This window comes from Pangasianodon hypophthalmus, chromosome 15 (genome assembly GCF_027358585.1).
Source record: "Pangasianodon hypophthalmus isolate fPanHyp1 chromosome 15, fPanHyp1.pri, whole genome shotgun sequence".
NCBI lineage: Eukaryota > Metazoa > Chordata > Actinopteri > Siluriformes > Pangasiidae > Pangasianodon > Pangasianodon hypophthalmus.
In genome coordinates, this window is record NC_069724.1 from 9,833,262 (window position 1) to 9,852,980 (window position 19,719).

General features: G+C 37.8%; 1 protein-coding gene across 4 annotated transcripts in view; it reads right to left on the bottom strand.

Annotated features, from left to right (window-relative positions):
- Positions 1-1,223: 1,223 nt before the first annotated feature.
- gria4b (glutamate receptor, ionotropic, AMPA 4b) overlaps positions 1,224-19,719 on the bottom strand; it is a 107,817-nt gene continuing 89,321 nt past the window's right edge. The window contains exons 13-16 of one of the 4 annotated variants that reach the window (XM_026938474.3): positions 18,320-18,567; positions 10,961-11,075; positions 5,641-5,778; positions 1,224-3,392 (exon numbers count right to left, since the gene is read on the bottom strand). In XM_026938474.3, the coding sequence (XP_026794275.1) occupies positions 3,228-3,392; positions 5,641-5,778; positions 10,961-11,075; positions 18,320-18,567 (666 nt within the window). In that variant the 3' untranslated portion in view covers positions 1,224-3,227. The other 3 variants (XM_026938473.3, XM_053240393.1, XM_026938472.3) reach the window with 3 other exon arrangements.

The following is a 19,719-nucleotide window of genomic DNA, read 5'->3' on the forward strand; positions in this document are numbered from 1 at the left end:
ACGTCCTCCTTCCTGTGGTAGAAAACCTACTGACTTTTACAAAGCACTGACACTGGAGACTCCTTCCATAAATGTTAAATAAACGTCCCCTCACGGAATATCAATAATTACATGTCTTTCTTTGTTAAATAACACCACATTTTAATCTATTTATTATTAAAGTTCGATTATGTGAGCATCTGGCATAAGTCCCAGGGAAAGAGCTGTTACTACAGAAAAGATAATTAATATTAATTAATATAAAGTATTAATTAATATTAATATTAATATAATTAATATAAACCTAGGTATTAATATAAACCTATGATTTGCAGCTGCACTACTGACAGAGCTGCTGTTATAGAAAATACATCAACACCTTCTGATTAATCAGATTCCAGAAATCAGTAGCGTTATCGTATAATATGATATCAATCTGTTTTAAATGCATCCTGGGTCATACTGATACTCAAAATGAGTGAAATGACCAGGTGTAAATGGAGCCTATGGCATCATATACACTCACTGTCCACTTTATTAGGAACACCTGTGCATTCATGCTGTTATCTAATCAGCCAATCAAGTGGCAGCAGCACAATGCAAAATATCATGCAGATACATTTCAAGAGGCTCAGTTAATGTTCACATCAAACACCAGAATGGGGAAAAGTGTGATCTCTGTGACTTTAACTGTTGCATGGTTATAGGTATCAGATGGGCTGGTTTGAGTATTTCAGAAACTGTTACTCTCCTGGGATTTTCACACACAACAGTCACTAGAGTTGTTGGTGCGAAAAACAAAAAACACACTGTGAGCAGATGGTCTGCAGGCTGAAACACCTTGTTGATGATAGAGAACAGAGGAGAATGAACAGTCTGGTTTGAACTGATAGGAAGTCTTTAGTAACTCAAAAATGCACTCTTTACAACCGTGGTGCGCAGAAAAGCATCTCAGTACGGACAACACATCAAACCTTGAGATGGATGGCTACAACAGCAGATTTTGGTACCAAAATCCGTGCCATGATCAAAATTCCAGAGATAACACTTTTTCTTCATTCTGATGTTTGATATGAACATTAACTGAAGCTCTTGACCTGTATCTGCATGATTTTTTTGCATTGCGCTGCTGCCACATGATTGGCTGATTAGATAACTGCAAAAAAAAAAGTGGGCGGTTAATGTACATTACAGATTGACTTATTCTGAAAATTTCTAAAAAAGACTCAGAGACAATTTTTTGGCATTAGTATTTTACTAAAAAAATGATCAAAATAAATATTTACAATTGATGACAGAGAACACCAGAGTAGTTTGAACTTTACAGAGCTACAGAGCAAAGATCAATGTAACACAATCCTCACTGCGTAGCAGGGCAGCTGTATCTTATTTGTGTGTGTGTAAGTACGTGTGTGTGTAGGTAGCTTGTAGGTGCTTGTAACAGTAGGCAGCGTTTTCTTTTTTTTCAGCTGGAACGTCTAACCTACTACATTTGAAAGCAAAATTGCATTTTGCCTAATTGGGTGCATTTTATTCAAAACCACAATTCTACAGTTCAGACAAAATTGAAAACCTTCCGCTCATGAACACACTCCAACAGAAACGTACTTTTGTTGAATATTTTTGCAACAATTAAACGTTTGATCTGTCTGTGAATATATCAAGGATAGGCTATGAATTGCAAATTGTAAAAACAGTTAGAATCATAGAATCATAAAAAACTTTAATTTGATGTGACACTTTAATTTAAAATTTTTAATTTTTTTGAGGGAATAGATTTTCAAGGTTTAGGAGTTCACTGTGTCTGTCAGAGTGCGAGAGAGAGAGAAAGAGAGAGAGAGAGAGAGGCTGAGAGAGAGAGAGAGAGAGGGGCTGAGAGAGAGAGAGGCTGAGAGACATAGAGAAAGAACTAGTGAGAGACGAGGTGTAGTTGCTTATGATTAGGAGACCTGAAATTGCACTTTCTAAGGTAAAATGCCAGCTTTGAGCAGGAATTTGTTGAGCGTTCAGTGTCCCATTTTGGTGCCCTGAAGCATAGAGGATGTCCTTTGTGTCCAGATGTCCAGTGAAATCCAGCATGGACATATTCACTTGATGGTCTCGAGACAACTCCACTGCTACAGGTTCTGGAGGAGAACGTGCTCAAGGCCTGATTGAGGTCACACAGTGTTTTGTAGAAAAGGCCAAAGCTGGGCTCTGACCATGGCTCTCGACTATGCAGTGTCTTCAGCATCTTTTCTACCTAGTTCACTTTCTGAAAAGGCTCCACCCACTCATAGTCTCGTCTGATTCATAAGCACACGGCTGCTCAGAGGCAAATACGGAAATTTCAACCTGACGTGAACCTTTTTTTTTTTTTTTAAATATACGAATCAACCAAAATAAAGTCTGTTTCTGAGGAAAATAAAACAGTCTATAAAGGTCCATGTTCTACAACAGCACAGTGAGTAAGCGGGGCATGGCGTCGAGGATGGGCGTCCAGGTTTATTTAGATATACCGTAAAACTGCCTTTCCCCGAGTATCGGCTTGAGGACGTAGTCAGTGTTGATAACATGCCCGTTGAATTCAGTTTATAGAGATTTATATACTGTATGTCTATATAAATAAATCATTTTTTTATTCCTTTACAATTTTCTATCATTTATTGCATTTTTCTAACTAGGAGAAAATAAAAAAAAGAGAATTATACTTTTGTCCACGACAGAATTGACTATTTACACATGTTTAAAAAGCAAGCGAGTGTGTACAGTCTTTAGTTCTATTTACAAAGCAGTGTAAATAATTTCTTTAGTTATGATTTTAGAATATACAAGAACTCTTCACAGTTTTTTAGTACGTATTTATCATTAATACTGTTTGAATTATTCTTATTATTCATGTTACAGCTGAAACCCTCCTGTATGACCCATTTTAGTTATCAATACTGAATTGATATTTATATCTCTTCTTTAGATTTTCCCAAAAAGTTCTGGGTGTGTTTCTGAATGACAGTTTTCTGGTCCTCTGGTCATCTTTGCTCCACTTGAACGCAAGTTCTTAATACAGGTTTCAAGCGCACACCTCTCAGGAGCTGGGCTGAAAACATCTCATCACGGCCACACGTGGGAATTTTGAGTCCTTTTCCGTATTTTCAGTATATGGAGCAACTGAAGTGGGCCATTTATCCCTCGGATTGTGATCGTAGCTGTTTTGCGTTGGTTGGATTTGTAGATCGGTGGGATTTAAGGCACTTGAATGTTTTTGGTCTTCACGGCAGGTCGGATGAGACCAGAGCCAGCCCGGAGCTCTGACGCAGGGAGGGGCCGGCATGCACGGCCTTGGGGCAGTCAGGGGTCAGGACACGGCCGTTCTCGCCCACGCTGCCTGTGATGGACAGCCGAGCCTTGTTCCGCATGGCTTCGGTGAAGGTCAGCTGTATTAGGAAACAAAAGAAAATGCAGAAAGAAAGAAACAAACACAGAAAGAGAGAGAAAATGAGTCCATAGATTTATCGAGAGGAAAAAAAGGAGCATTTAAAGGTTATGTTGTGAGCACACATTATTAGCAAGCATGGACAAAACAGCAGATTTAAACACAATTGAGCGATGAAGCATCTCAAATACATCTGGCCGAGCCCTGCAGAGCTTATGTAAGAAATAACGCTCAATAAAGCGTCTGAACATCGTTGAAAATAATGTAGGCGGAGGGAAAAATTTTTTTATGTCAATTTGTTAATTTTTCTGCACAGCTCCTATAAATACCTCCTTTCTGTCATCCATGTTATTTATTATTTTTTTCTTGATGTAGCGAGACGTTTAATCTAGGCCTATCCTGATGTGTTATTGATAATCGTCATGGTTACATTCCAGCATGGTTACGTAGTAACAGCATCACAGATTATTAATTAAGTCTTCTAATTATTGCTCAAAGACGTGCTTGTGCTTCACTGCGAGTTTTGCTTGAGCAGGCTAAGATGTCGTATGAGGTTGCCTGGTAACAGTGAATCATGAAACTGACATGGTCATGGCAGATGTCATATGCAGTCAGGAGTTGTCATGACAGATATCCAGTGAGATTAGACTGTCATGTTACTAGGACATGATATAATAATGTATGATGCCATGTTAGTTTGTTACACATGCTATTTTTTTATTTTTTTTTTTAAGAGTACTATAGTTAGACTATGTATTGTCTCAGTCTTAGAAGCTCCAGCTGTGGGCCAATAACTTTTGCACACTTTTCTGGCCACAAGCTTCTGGATCTTGAAGGTTGAAATCTCCATGTGTATGTACTTATTTGGTTTCCAATGAAAAGATGAATAAGTTAAATGTTGTGACACAATGCTTTTCAAAAAATATAACGACTGGATTGAAAACAGTTCATGACATACTGTCTACATTTTATTTTGGCAATCAAAGTCAAATGGCCTCTTTCTGTAAACGTAGGCATGTCTTGGCCATGTTTAGTGGCAAAACTACAAGACCAGGTTACATTCCTAAAGGTCTGGCTTGCATGACTAGCATTTGTATGACAACACATTATGTCAAGTTAATAATCTTTAATACTGCAGCACTACTATGCAACCAAATATCATAACAGCTGTCACTATTACTATATTAATAACTATATATTAATAAGATTGTTAACATGACACTGGGTATGTCAGTGGACATAAACATGTGATGATCATGATCATGATCATGTCAGTCTTATGGCACGTTTGTGTTCTAGTGATGGTTTTCTGTTTTTTTTTCCCGTTTATTCTGCAGTAAGACTGTAACGATAATTTATTATCGTTATATTACTCGAAAAATTACTACTTGAAAAAAAAATGCAGATTTACAGGTCTAAGATTCAATTTTGTAATTTTAGTCACATCTATTAATACATGCGATTCTTCAACTTGTCAGTTAAATGATCCCTGAAAATGGTCCTAAATAAATGCATCATTTGGCACACTATATATATATTTTATGTGTTTTAATTAAAAATATGTGGTCTAAAAAAGATATTGCATGAAAGTACTTAACAACTGTGTTAGAGAGGTTGTAATATCAAGCTAAAGATCAACAAATTCAATATGTACCATGGGAAAATAAACAAAAGCAAATCTGAAGCACTAAAGTTAAAGGATTAAATTATGATAGTGCCTCCGAGACTAATGCTAACATGCATTCTTGCTGTAGTAGAAAAAATAGTAATTAATATTCAATTGCATTCAATACTAAATTATTTCATTATAATTTGTATGCTAATTCATTTTTAAAAAAAATTAAACTAAAAAAGACGTAATCTGACAGCCCTATGATCTATGCAGGGCAAGTGCCTCCATTTTGGGTACAATAACACATGTGCAAATGCAGACGTCTCCACTTGGATTACACGGAACGGAAATGAGGACGTCACAGACACAAGCAGGCTTTACCACACGCTCAACATGGCAAGCGGTACTGCGGCATTACAGATGAGCTCCACTTACAACGACGGGACACCTACGTACGCCTGAGAGCCTACATCTCTACGCCATCAGTCCCGTAGACGTTGTAACCCTCCCTATATGTGGCTAAGCTCTGGGTGCTGTGGGTGGGGCTAGGCTGAGGCGTGGGGCGGGGGCTAGGGACAAGGGCGGGGCTTGGGACAGGGGCGGGAGAGGGAGGGGTTTGGCATTCAGGCGCGTCCACCTTCATTCTCTTGGCCTCATTTCGCGACTTGTAGCAGAACTCGATGAGGGCCACCAGCATGGCCAGGCCCAGACCCCCGACCAGGATGTAGAAGACCCCAGCCACGTTACTGAGGCTCAGGGCCTGCGAGCTCTTGTCCTGGAGGCGGGAGGATGGAGGGGACACAGTTAGAAAGATGAAATATATGTAAAAGAAAAGATAAATCACAACACAGACATTCACTCACAAATCATAATTCTACTCACTCACAGCTATGATTACTACAAGACTACATTCTATATCTCTCTCGATCTATCACACACATTTTCTAACAAACACACACTCACAGACATACACACACACACATCTATAATGCATACATAAATAAATTCTTACTGCTATGATGTGTCTCCAGACTATACTATTTGCATCCTTTTAGCATTGATGCTTTTATCTCTTTATTCTAATCAGGCATCAATCCTTTGACTGCAGTTTAACCTGGAGCAATTAGAGCATAATTACCCTACATTCACACTACCAAGCTACAAAGTGGCAGGTTCATTTTCTACGCAAATGTGCAACATGGAGCCACGATTTCAACCACAACGTTGCGGTGCGACGAGCAACATTTGAACTTTCTCAATTCTACACAAATTAGGTATGACGTTTTAAATCTAAACAACTGGCTCAAATAATTCCTCGCTCGCCCATTCCTCGTTCCCTACTCACAACTTTAGCTCCTACCTGCAATTAGTTCCAATTTACTGTTTGACGTACAAAAATGGAAGGAAACCTTTTAACTGTGATTTCATCTGTCATAACCTGTCATTTACAACCTCTCATTAAATGTGTATAGAGACAATTTGAGTAAAAATAAAGCTGGGAAGGGAGCAGCAGAGATTGTCGGTGCCTCTGGTGAGTGTATGTAGGTAGTACAGTCAGCTTGCTTTTCTAATCTGCTAATGAAGCTAGTACAAAAACTAGCAAAAAACATGTACACCACCACAATGGATTTGAAATAAAACAATCACGATGTGATCGAAGTGTAGACTTTCAGCTTTATTTTAAGAGGTTCCACAAAAATAAGGCATTTACCATTTAGGAATTACAGCCATTTTCAGCAAAGTACTTCCATTTTCAGGGGCTCAAAGGTATTTGGACAATTGACTGACAAGAAGTTAATTGACCAGGTGCGGTCCATTCCCTCATTACTTCAAGACAAATGAAGCAGATAAAAGGTCTGGAGTTGATATCAGGTACTGAGTTGGCAGTTGGCAGCTACCAATATGAACTCCAAGGAGATCTCAATGCAAGTGAAGGAGGCCATCATTAGGCTGAAAAAAACAACATAAATCTATAAGAGAGATAGAAAAAACCTTAGGTGTGGCCAAATCAACAGTTAATCTTAAAAGGAAAGAAAGCACTGGTGAGCTCACAACATCGAAAAGCCTGGAAGACCACGGAAGATAACTAAAGTGGATGAGCGCAGAATCCTTTCCTTGGTGAAGAAAAAACCCTTCACAACTTCAACAGAAGTCAAGAATGCTCTGGAGAAGGGAGGAGTATCATTGTCAAAATCTACAATCAAGAGACGCCTTCATGAATGTAAATACAGAGGGTTTACAACAAGGTGCAAACCGCTTGTAACATTCAAGAACAGGAAAGCCAGATTAGACTATCTAAAAAAGCCTCCCATGTTCTGGAATAAGATTCTTTGGACTGATGAAACCAAGATTAACTTGTACCAGAATGATGGGAAGAGAAAAGTATGGTGAAAGAAAGGAACAGCTCATGATTCAAAGTATACCACATCATGTGTCAAATATGGTGGAGGAAGTGTTATGGCATGGGCATGTATGGCTGCCAATTTAACGGGCTCACTGGTGTTTACTGATGATGTGACTGCTGACAGAAGTAGCAAGATGAATTCTGAGGCATACAGGGCTATACTCTCTACTCACATTCAGCCAAATGCTACAAAACTGATAGGACTCCGCTTCACACTGCCGGTGGATAATGACCCTAAACACACTGCGAAAGCAACTCAAGACTTTTTGAAGGCAAGGAAATGGAATATTCTTCAATGGCCAAGTCAGTCGCCTATAGAGTCAGTCAACCCAATAGAGCATGCTTTTCACTTACTGAAGACAAGACTGAAGGCAGAAAGACCCACAAACAAGCAGCAACTGAAGGTGGCTGCAGTGAAGGCCTGGCAAAGCATCTCCGGGGAGGAAACTCAGAATTTGAGTTTTGAGAACATGGGCTCCAGACTTCAGGCAGTCACTGACTGCAAAGGATTTTCATTCAAGTATTAAAAATATGGTTATATTTACAATTATGTCGCTTTGTCCAAATACCTTTGAGCCCCTGAAAATGGAAGTACTTTGTTGAAAATGTAATTCCTAAATGGTAAATGCCATATTTTTGTGGAACCTCTTAAAATAAAGCTGAAAGTCTACACTTCGATCGCATCTTGATTGTTTTATTTCAAATCCATTGTGGTGGTGTATAAAGGCAAAATCACAAAAACTCTGCCATTGTCCAAATACTTCCAGACCTGACTGTATATATGTATACACAGTATCTACTATTGCTTCTCATTGTAACTTGGAAACTGGAAAAAAAAAAAAGCGAACGCAAGACCCTCAAAAGAGGCACGCTACAAGTGACACGAGCGACTTGTTGCTTGCTAGTGTGAACACAGGGTTACTCAGCTCTGGTGTGCATTACTAAGCCCTGTTCTTCCACACTGTGAGCTGTCTGACACTGCATATTTGGACAAATCAGTAGCCCGGGTTCCTGGAACAAGCAGACTTCATGACTGCTTTATTTGCTTTTCATTTGTAGTTGTTTTGGGCAAGTAGGTTCAACCAGTTGGGTCTTCATAACACATTCATAAGCACTACATTAATTTGCATGTTTTTTTAATGCTGAAGGATTTACTATGCACACTATGTATCAAAATTTGTGAGGTAACATTGTATGGCTTATTTTTCTGTATTGTATAATAAAGAATACAGGTAGTATTTTTCACTGCCGGCACAATCTTAGAGAGAGTTTGTAAGTTAGTATGTAGTAATGTGCAAGTTGTAATAATGTCATTTCCCAGTGAAGTGAAAAAACATGGCTGCCTTCACAAAATTGTGCCTTTTGTTTGCTCTATCAGAGAACGTGAAGCTCATAAAAAGCTACTTTAACCTCAGGTTTACAGTTACAGGCCTAAAGGCAATTGGTACTGTTTTATTACAGTGAACATTAAACATTTATGCAATATTTTGGTAATTTCTGCACAACAACAGCGGACAATAGTGAGTAGCTTAGCAACAAGCTAGCCAGCAGACAACAGCGAGTAGGGTTAGCAGCATGCTAGCTGGCTAACTTTAGTGATAACTCTAACGTTGACGATTACCTTCACAAAACAGTGATTAGTATGATCAATGTTATAGATTTAACCAAATGCTGTGTCTGTATAATAATTGATCTAAAGCCAATACTGCTATTATCGAATTTTAAAATAAAGACAGCGGTCATAACACTGTTCATGTTGACAAGTTGAAATTTCATGTTGAGAGGGTGTTTTCAGTGGTTTTTACCAGGAATTACAAGTTGCAACTTTGCTTCGAATGCAGCAATAGTTTGGATAACAATTATATAGAGTTTATTTTGGAATAAATGCAGTACACAATCTTAGACTTGAAGGCAACCAGATGAATGATTTTCAGAGCCTTAAACTGAATTAATAAATTATCTGGTACGACATTGTTATTAATGTCATTAATGTACACTACTAATGTATTCTACAACTTCATTATGTAAGAAACTCATGTGTCAGCTAAATGAACAGCCATGTAATGGATACTTTACAGAACATGTCTAGTGTCATGAATGTGCTGTTACTATAAACGAGGTAATAGCTTTTAAGATAAGAATAAATAAACCAAATCTAAATATTTTGGATAAAACTATAAAATTCATATACCGCAAAGTGCTATACTACAAAAAAAAACCTGTAATGGTTTGACATAAAGCCTTTTTTAAATCCAGCATTACTTCATAAAAGATTTATAAAATGCTTCTGAATGTGATATGAACGTCCAGTAACGTGTTATCTTATATTTAATTCCAACATTAAAGCCAATTACCGTATTTTCCGGACAATAAGCCACTGTGGAGTATAAATTGTGTCTGCTTAGAGAGAAAATAATCATTGTATACTTTGCCACTCAAAGGATTTTTAAACATGGAGAATTTTTTTTTTTAATGACAGTTAACTCAATACTTGTAGTTAAATAAGCAAAAATTAAACACGTTCCATCAAATACCTGAATCTTTGTAGTTAAGGACCTCCACTCCCAGATTCTAATGGGACTCTAAAAAAAAATTTATTTATAATACTCCAAATATGTGCCTAGTTATGTAGATTCATCCTGATCTACCTTTTCCAGTTACATCTAGATTTTCCCCCCACGTTTATCACTTATACCTTCTTCCTACATTAAAAATGGAAAACAAATGATTTTCAATTCAGAGCTGATCTTCCCCCTTCTCCACTGACTTTAGGTTATCAGTTTGGTTATAGTTTATAAATTATGCAGATAATGCCCAATGAAGCATCCTGATATCACAAGCTTTGAAAATGTATGGTTTCTGCATATCTGCATGATACGCAAATAGCGAAGTCATTTTATTTTGTTAAATTTGCTCATCCCCCCATGTAATCTCTATCCAATGTTGGACACCTGCTAGCCAATCAAAAGCAAGTACTGTATATTCTATGGCCATGCTATGATGTTATTATAATAAGTTAATGAGGTTCCATATCTCACATTCACTTTATGCAGCATGTTAAGGAAGTCATTTTAATTTATTAGGAATTTGCATATGATTTGTTATTCATATGATCTGTTAAATGAATATATTTATGTTAAAGACTTATGTTATTTAAGTATTTATGTTGTGAAAGAAAAATTATTTAAATTTTAAAAATCATTTAATCACAACACTTACTATAAGAAACGAAAAAAAAAGCGACTTATAGTCCGGAATGTATGCTAATATTTTTTTCTCTCAGGTAAAATATTGGACTGTCCTGCTGTAGTGAGACACTGTAAACTGAGCGAAGAACTCGGTCCAATTGTTATTTTCATTTATTACATAAGGGATGTATAGTAACACTGGCATCTCTTTCTCCGTCAGCATGCTGTATCTGAATGCATGATTGCTCTCTCTCTCTCTCTCTCTCCTTCTCTATTTCTCACTCGTTCTCACTGACACACAGGCTGTCACCATGTCTGTGCGAGCAATAGACAACAGTGATGGTCCCAGACTTGAGGAGACTGACCTTACTTCCCGAGTCCTTGGGTCCACACTCGCCCTTATCGTACCACCATTTGTTTTTCAGCTTGTCTAAGATGCCTGATTCACTCAGTTTCAAAACGGCAAGGTTTACGGGAGTTCTTCAACCACGCAGGGGAAATAACATAAATAACATCATAGGACATGTTATTTTATGTTATTCAGTTACATTAGCTGACACAGCAGTTGCAGTGGCAAAGTGATAGAGTGCAGGGTCCCACTGGAGTACATGTCTCTATGCTCCTTCAGCAGGAAGAGTCCAGGCCTGGGACTGGAGCTACAGACATGTGCATGGGACCCTGCTCCATCGCTTTAGGCAACGGGCACATACTGCCACGGCCTGGTTCTTGTAAAAAAAAGCTTGGGACGCAGTTACTGTTAGCCCACAACTATTGGCGAACACCAGCAGTAAAACACATATGTGATTATGCATGTGATATTTTTTTGTTCTCCAAAAATGTGAGGATATGTTTTAAATAAATTTTGTGTTTCCATCAAATTTATGCACATACTACAAATGCTGAAATAAAAAAAAATTGCTTATTATTTTTAGGTGAGACATATTCTGACATATTCTTAGGTGAGACATTTTTGCAATAAAATGCTTACATAATGACATAATTTCCTACAAATTAAATTCTAATAAAAATATTGGCAAACCAAAAAGCCCTCTTTGGACCAAAAAAAAAAAATCCTTTTTGAAAATCCGAAATCTAAGGTATCTTCGAAATAATATGATTATATTATAATATAAATATATATATATATATATATATATATAGATAGATAGATAGATAGATAGAAGAAAGTTCCACTATTTAAACAGTATTTTATCAGTATTTAAAAACATACTGTGATTTAATTTTTGCTAATGTATGGACTTACTCTTTGTCACTGATTGAACAATTCAAACTACGTCACTGCCGGCGGATTTATTTAAACATTTAAACAAACTAATACATGTGTTACTTTGTTAACATTGCTTATGGTGTATTAATGCTGAAGTTCATAGTTTGCTAATGTTAACCACAGCAGTAAATAATGTTAGTGTAAAGGAAACTGTAATATAAAGCGTTACCGTTTTCTCATTTTTTTCATGAGTTTCCCACTAACATTTGTTACAGAAAGAGAATGGACTGCTGATAAATGTTTATGTCCAGTTCTTCTCATTCTCCTGCTTTTCGTGCTCTTCTGTTGTGTGGGTCTGTCTTTGGAGAAGCATGATGAAAATCTGGTCATGTGACAGTAAATTAATTTCTGATTGGCACTATAGTTTTTCACATACTGTACATTGTATTGAATCTGTTTTTTTCCCTTTTTTTCTGCATAAATTCCCTTTGATGGAAACCAGCCCAATGTTTTCAGGAATTGTGCACAAAGCCGTCTTTTGGAAGCTGGAAGCTGTTAAATATTCAAGAAATGGTCATGGTGCTTCATCTAAGCTCTTCACAATGACACGGCTTTGACTAGTTTCCTGTGCCAGCGTAAAACACGTCTGCTGCAGTTCCTGTTAAAAGCGGCTGAATGGATCCTGCATTATTCATCCTAAAAGATGGATGTCTCTTCCAGCAGAGAATAGGAATGACACAAGGAAGCCAATAACATTTTTTTATGTGATAAATTGCGGAAGAAATAGAAAACGTGATACATCCCCTCTAAATACAGTGCATGTATACCATCAAAGTCCCAGCTGAAAGCGAATATTTGTGCTCTGACAGTAACTGCTTTCCTTCGTGTCTCATTACAATCTGAATAAGGTTAAAGTGATGCTCGGATGTGTGTGGCTGTGATGTGGCCCCGGCAGATGCGCCCGTTGCTGAGGAATCTTTTTACCCGCGTTTGTCGGCATAGTGGCTAACCTTCTCACCACCTCCTCCGCTGCCACACTCTCCTTTGTCGTACCACCACTTGTTTTTCAATTTGTCCAACAGGCCTTGTTCATTCAGTTTTAAAACTGCCAGGTTAACTGCACTTCTTGAAACGATAAAACATAGTTTGTCAGAGTGAGCAGGATCCAATCAGAGGAAAGAAAAAAAGCAGTTATAGGGGTGGAAAGTTTTAGTCCCCGTTCCCCACTTTCCCCATATGAATCACATTAATGCACTGGACAAACCTCTCTTTTAAAAAAAGTCTGGGCCCAGATCTCATCTCTGAGGTACACCTCACCTGTGGTACTTGTCTGAGAAGCCAAACAGGAAGTGATGCTCTTACCATCATCACTATTTGTTGTTTCCAGTAGAGAGAAATCATTCAGTGTCATTTGTACAGGGAACTTTATGTAGCTTATGTCTCAAAATTTTTTCTAAACTGCTATAACATCCATAACACCACACTTTTCTGAATGGTCAGATTTTTTTTAATTAAATGAGCAATTTAAATAAATCCAGGAAACACTTATTTTATATTAGGTATGACAGTAAAATATAAAGCCAATTTGCTAGCAATCATATAGCTATTCAGTTTCTCTGCCCATTTTTTATTTTTAGATTTTTTAGCTGCAACTAATCTACTAATTAATCACTGAATAGTTTGTGTTAAAAAAATCTATGCTCAATATCTCAATGAAACTTGGATGAAATTTGGAGAATGGCTATGAAGATGGCGCTATCAGCCTTGGTGATATTAGCCAGACAGCTAGTTTGACTAGCCAGTCCCTTTGATTGTATCCTGCTTAAGTTTTCAGGAGTTATCCACAAAGACAAGACACCTTTAGAAACTGTTCTGGTATATTCTCAAGACTACAGGTTTCTATTTTATCAGGCTTCTATTGGTTTCTATTTTTAAAAGGCTAAGTAGATGGAGCTATCAGTAGCCAGGTAGGCAGTTTATTATGTAAATGTGTTGCATTAATATATTACCAAATTCTGTGTAATATATACGATTTGTTTATATATATATATACGAAACTAGCAAAACGTTCGAATACAGCTTGCCTCTTCAAATCCAATTTTCTGTAAACAATTGTGAGGTAGGTCTCAGAGGTGAGGTGGACTGAGAGAGACGAGATTTATAACCAAACACTGTTGCTCCTTTCCCATGTTTTGATGTAAATTACACATGCCTAATTTGTTTCTAACAAGAACAACAAAGGAGCACTAATATAAAAGAACTGGGAAAATCGATATCTCCACTGGCTACACATCTACTCTCTCTTATTCCTTCACCCTTCCCCCCGTCTTCTGCTCTCTCTCATGCGTCCTCATTAGTCAATATTGCTTTGAGATACACAGAGGACCTTTGCAGTATTGAAAACCTGTTTTTGTCCCCCTGGGCTGTCTACAGATGAACTGAGCATCTTGAGAAGTGCTGATTAAGCCTGATCTCTTGCTCGACGTGAGATTTCTAGCACTACATCAATACCTTTGGTGTCTATTAGTTCTGATATAAATGGTGAGGTAAAGCGTGAACAAATCAGCATATGCATAATCAAAATGAATGCCTCATATTAGGCTTTTTCCCTGCTGTTGTAAATTTAAGGTGTTTTTTTTTTCCAGCCTCGTACCACTAAAGTGATTTTGGATGTTCCAACTTCTGATAACCCAGTCTCTTAGAAAAAATGTTGGCATGCAACTTATCTCCAGCACATTCCATGTGTTGAATATCAACACTCTGGCACAAGCATACGTTGCATAGCAACGTATAAAACTAACACGGCGTGATAACGCAGGTATTTTCAAAACACCGAAAATATCTGTATTCTCAGTATTCTAAAGAATTTACAGGATAAAAACGATCCTCATTTTGAAAATAGCCACGTTAATATACTCCAGTACCAGGTGACTAGCAAACCCTTTTTGTTTGCAGTCTAATCATATGTCATAAAAAGCACAAACTTTATGCATGAATTGGGCTCAATATGTTTAAAAAAGAGGTAGAATTATTTATTACGTATCGATTTTACTCAAATATCTCATATACTGCATTCGAGCATTCAACAAATGCTTGTGCCATAATGTTGATATTCAAAGTAGAGCAGGTGCTACAAATAAGTTGCATATGAACGGTTTTTCTGTGAGACTGGGTTGCTTTTGGATTTTAAGGCCACATGTCAATTTCACATCCTGAACTGGTGAGTTAAGTTACAGCATGTTTAGCTAGCTTTTCCACAGACAGCATGGTACAGTAACAAATTAGACAAACCCATTTTCCTGTTATTTTCAATGCCAAGTCAGCCATACTGTAACCAAGTGTGCTGAATTTGGTTACCCTGTTTGCCAGGATACCACAAGTACCATCGATTGGTCAAACAAAAAATTGCTGTTCAACCACCATTTTCAAAAAACAAACAAACAAACAAACAAACAAAAACAACTAGCTAGAATACCTCAAAATTCCTATTGAGTACAATGGAAAAAGGTTTATTTGATCACCTGCTTTCTGTCTCGACACATAAAATCAAATCGTGTGTAAAAGGAGATTGCGTGATGACATTTAACAAACTGTACTGTGCTGTGCAGGGAAAAAGCTGATTAGCTGGTGACTAGCTGTCTCCTTACCACTCCTCCACAGTTAGCTAACACAACTGCTTGCTGTTTGATTGTATTAGCTAACTATGGAGGTACGATATCATGCAGAGTTTTACGGTATGTAAATTATTCTGAATCCAGAACCAGGCATAACCTGCTCAAGGACCTGTGTCCAGTGTAAAAGTGCTATTAGCTGTTTCCTTACTGTACCTCCAAAATTAGCTGAACTCTTTAGCTAACAGATCTTCTTGCAGTTCGTCTGCGTTAGCGTTCAAGTGGAGGTCTGGTATCACCTTGCATGGTATGATATGCAGATTTTTCTGAATCCAGAACCATCCATACCCTGGCTGAGGACCTGAGTCTGGTGGAAAAACTCCATTAGCTGTCTCCTTTCCATACCTCCACAGTTAGCTAGCACAACTCCTTGCTGTTTCCTCGAGTTAGCTAGCTAGAAACACCTTTGCTTTTTCAAGTAGGTATTAGCATAGCTCCTTTGTTGGTAATTATAAGAGGAGGGATTAATTATGCTTATTCCTACAATTTTATAAAGCACTGTGTGAGAGTTCTATATTTTATTTATGAGCAAAATAAACCTTGGGAGACAATCAGTGCTTACACCAGTCAGATGGAAATTATTTTTGGTCTGATATTTATATTATTTCAATTATAATTTTATTCAAGTCGTATGCCAAGTAACACCAACCCCCCCCGGCCCCCCAACGTAATCTCTATCCTTGCATATTAAAACTTTGCAAAGTTTTAATTCAATTATGATCTGGGAAATTATTTTTAAATTATCAAGAGAGGTTTATCCTGAATGCAACACTCATAAAGAAAGCCCACTGGAGCAAAGACAGAGACGAGATGGGGAAAGAATGCAGTAAAGCCCGTCGGAGCTGAGGAGTGAACAGACAGAAGAGCGTTAAAAAGCGTTGGAGAGTCAGAGCCCAGAAAAAGCCTCAGAAAAGCCATGCTCTGACACTGCACTCCTGTCTGTGGGAGGATCACACGCAGGAGAAGTGACAGGCAGACAACAGTAACTCCAGTGAAATGTCTGACCCAGGAGGCTACAGTCGTCTGTAAGTGACTCTCCTCACTGAGTGTTCGACTTCCTGAGCAGACCGAATGTGGGAGTTTACAGACTGAACAGGATTAATTAGTCACACTCAGTTTGCTTTGGATTTTTGCTGTAAATCTTTTGCTGTACATGCCCACACATACATATCTGAACATTCACATGCAGGAGAAGAATTCTAGCATTTTGCTTTATGCTTCCACTCTGTCAGTCTGTAAATTCACTGAGGGTGAGGATTTGTGCTTCTGTCGCAAGACATGAAGCCACTGTGGCTTTAAATAAAATAGCTAAACACACTTATGGGAGAGTGCTAATTGTTCACTTCTGCATACATTACTGAGCAGGCATCTGTGATTGCATAGTATTACACCTAGGTGGTCCTCCCTGCGGAGCTGTTCCTCTTGACTTACCCTTATTGCTAGCTTACTACATCATTTTATACCACAGTAGTGTTGAGTTCTTGAATCTGATTGGTCAGAAGCTATTGATTAATTTGCAGTTTTTCCAGCTGTAATTCAAATCAAAGGTTAATATTACCATGCTCGTTTAATATGCTCTAATGCTTGATGTTATTTGACAAAGAAAATCATTGATGTGGTGAAGTTTTCTGTAAGGTGGGGTTTATTTAAAATTTTTGGAAGGAGTCTCCATTACTAGGTTTCTGCCAAAAGAAAGTCTTTAGGAAGAATGACGTAAAAAACCTCAGAAAAACCCAGAACCTTTTTTTGTCTTAGTAACTTCAAGAGAAAGTGAGGGAATGACTTTCTGATATAAGAGTAATAAAACACTTTGGGACATGCTAGTATAGGACCAACTGCAGTATGGTAACACATCACACTATACTGTCCTTGATTATTTCCCTAAAACACCACATTCTGAAATATTTTATTCCTTAATTTTAATAATTAATATTAGAATGTAACAGCTTCTGACTTAACTATAGCTAGTTAATTATGTTTATATACTCCAGTGATAACTCCTTGGTTGTGGTTAATATGCACAACCAAGTTTTGCAGGTTTAATGCTACTTGGTACGGTCAGCTCCAGAATTATTGGCACCCTTGGTAAATAATGGGGATTATGAAAATGTTATGACAATTGTCTTGGTTTTTAATTAGGCTAATCTCACACTGCAAAGTATGTGAGAAGTCTAACCTTTAAATGAAGTAAATTTAATCTAAGGAAAAAAAACTCATCAAAAAATATGTGTCACAAATATTGGCACACCTACATGCTCCCCTTGCTATCAAAGCAGTACTAAGTCTTCTCCCATAATGCTTAATAAGATTGGAGTTAACAATATGGGTGATTTTAGTCAATGGCACAGCATATACAGTATCATTAAAGAACAGTATCTATTACGATGGGGTGGAACAGCTCACGAGAGGACCACCACACCGTTCTTCCTACCCAGACAGCAGGGCCAATTACGCTCTCTTATCTCTTAGCCTCAAGGCCATGGACGGTAAATTTTATCATTAGTGTGAATGTGAGACAGTGTCAGACCAGGCCGGGTGCTCACTGGGCTCTTGTCTCAGTCGTAAAATCCATATCGCCGTCAACATAACATTTCTAGCATTGTCAAGTACATATAAACAACATCTGCATGCAACTCAATTACCTGAGTGAAGCATCTCATAAATCATATGCTATAAAACAAAACACGCAGTAACTCCACACTAAAATGCTTAAGAATGCAATAAAAGTGAAACGAAACAAAACAAAAATCAAGTAGAGGTAGGCACGCCAGGGAAGGTGGAATACCATAACAACACGTGACATATTGTTATACTACTCCACCCACCTTAACTGTGAGCCCTTGGGCGTAGCCACTCCGTAGCCTTTGGAGTCCAGGTTGCCTCCGACCTTCATGGTGTCGCAGGGCTTGCGCTGCTCCGTGTACTCGTTCATGGTGGATTCCAGTAGGAAGGCGTACTTCCCCTTGGACTTTCTCACCCGAGCCACGCCCTCTGCCGTGGTCTTGGTGAACACTGTGGGCTCAGCTGACTTCATGTAGCTCCACATTTTCTCATATACGGCGATCTTTGACCTCTAGGAGATGGCAGACAGTGGCATGTAAATGCAGGGGGTCAAATTATTGGGGTCAAACTATAGGGGGTCAAACTCTATTAGTAATTTTGTAACTGTAAATTTGTAAGTGCATTATTAGTCATTTTGTAATTGTAAATTTGTAATTTACGCCTTGTGTATTATTTTCTTATGTCCTTAATTTATGTCTTATGCTCCTGGAGGATTCACAGAGTAAGAATTTCATTGTATGGTGTAACAGACTGTTTCCTGTACGTATGACAATAAACGCTTGAATCTTGAATCTTGAAAAGTCATGGTAGGTTGTGAATGGGACAAATTCTAAAATTCTTAAACGTCATACACAGTGAGAAATAATCATAGCTCTTTATTTGAAGGCAATGATCATAATGACTGACATGCATAAGCAATAAATAACGTACATTACATGAGGACATGAAAGGGCTAGTAAATAACCTTGTATTTGATGGAATATAAAAAAATGTATAGAAAGACATGGGTTCTTAAAAACAGTGCCCTCCGTAATTATTAGCACCCGTCATTAAAATAATCAAAAAATATATAAACTTATGAATTTTACAAATTTTTTACAATTTGTTCCTACTAGGCATTGGTTCCAAAATTACTGCCACCCTTAAAATGACTATTTTAATGTGACACCTGCTCAATAACACAAGAAGAATACAAGCACCGAGTCTCTTGCTTTAATGTTTAACAAGGTTGGAGACACTTGTAGTGGATCTTTTTCCACTCCACCATGCATTTTAAGCTCCTTTGTAATAGGTTTGTGCATGTGGACTTCGCTCTTCAATTCAGCAATGCATTTGCAATGCTTTCAAGCAGCTTGCTGTTGTGAAAGTGGCATTTAACGGTTGATAAACACAAGAATCTAAACTGCACAATGCTAAAACAGATGTTTGAGCTTTTTTTTTTCCCTCCCTTCACCATATTTCTCACTGTGTGTGCGGAACAGTCGGCTCATGGGCCCAGTTCCTGGCAAATTTCCAATTGTTTCAGACATGTGAAACTTATAGCCCTAATTTTTGCTTAGTGGTATTGTTAACTGTACTGTGCAGGTCAATAGCCATCTGTCTCTTTTGATTTTGTTTTTTTTTTACTATGCCAAAAAGGATTCCACATTTGTGCAACATCATA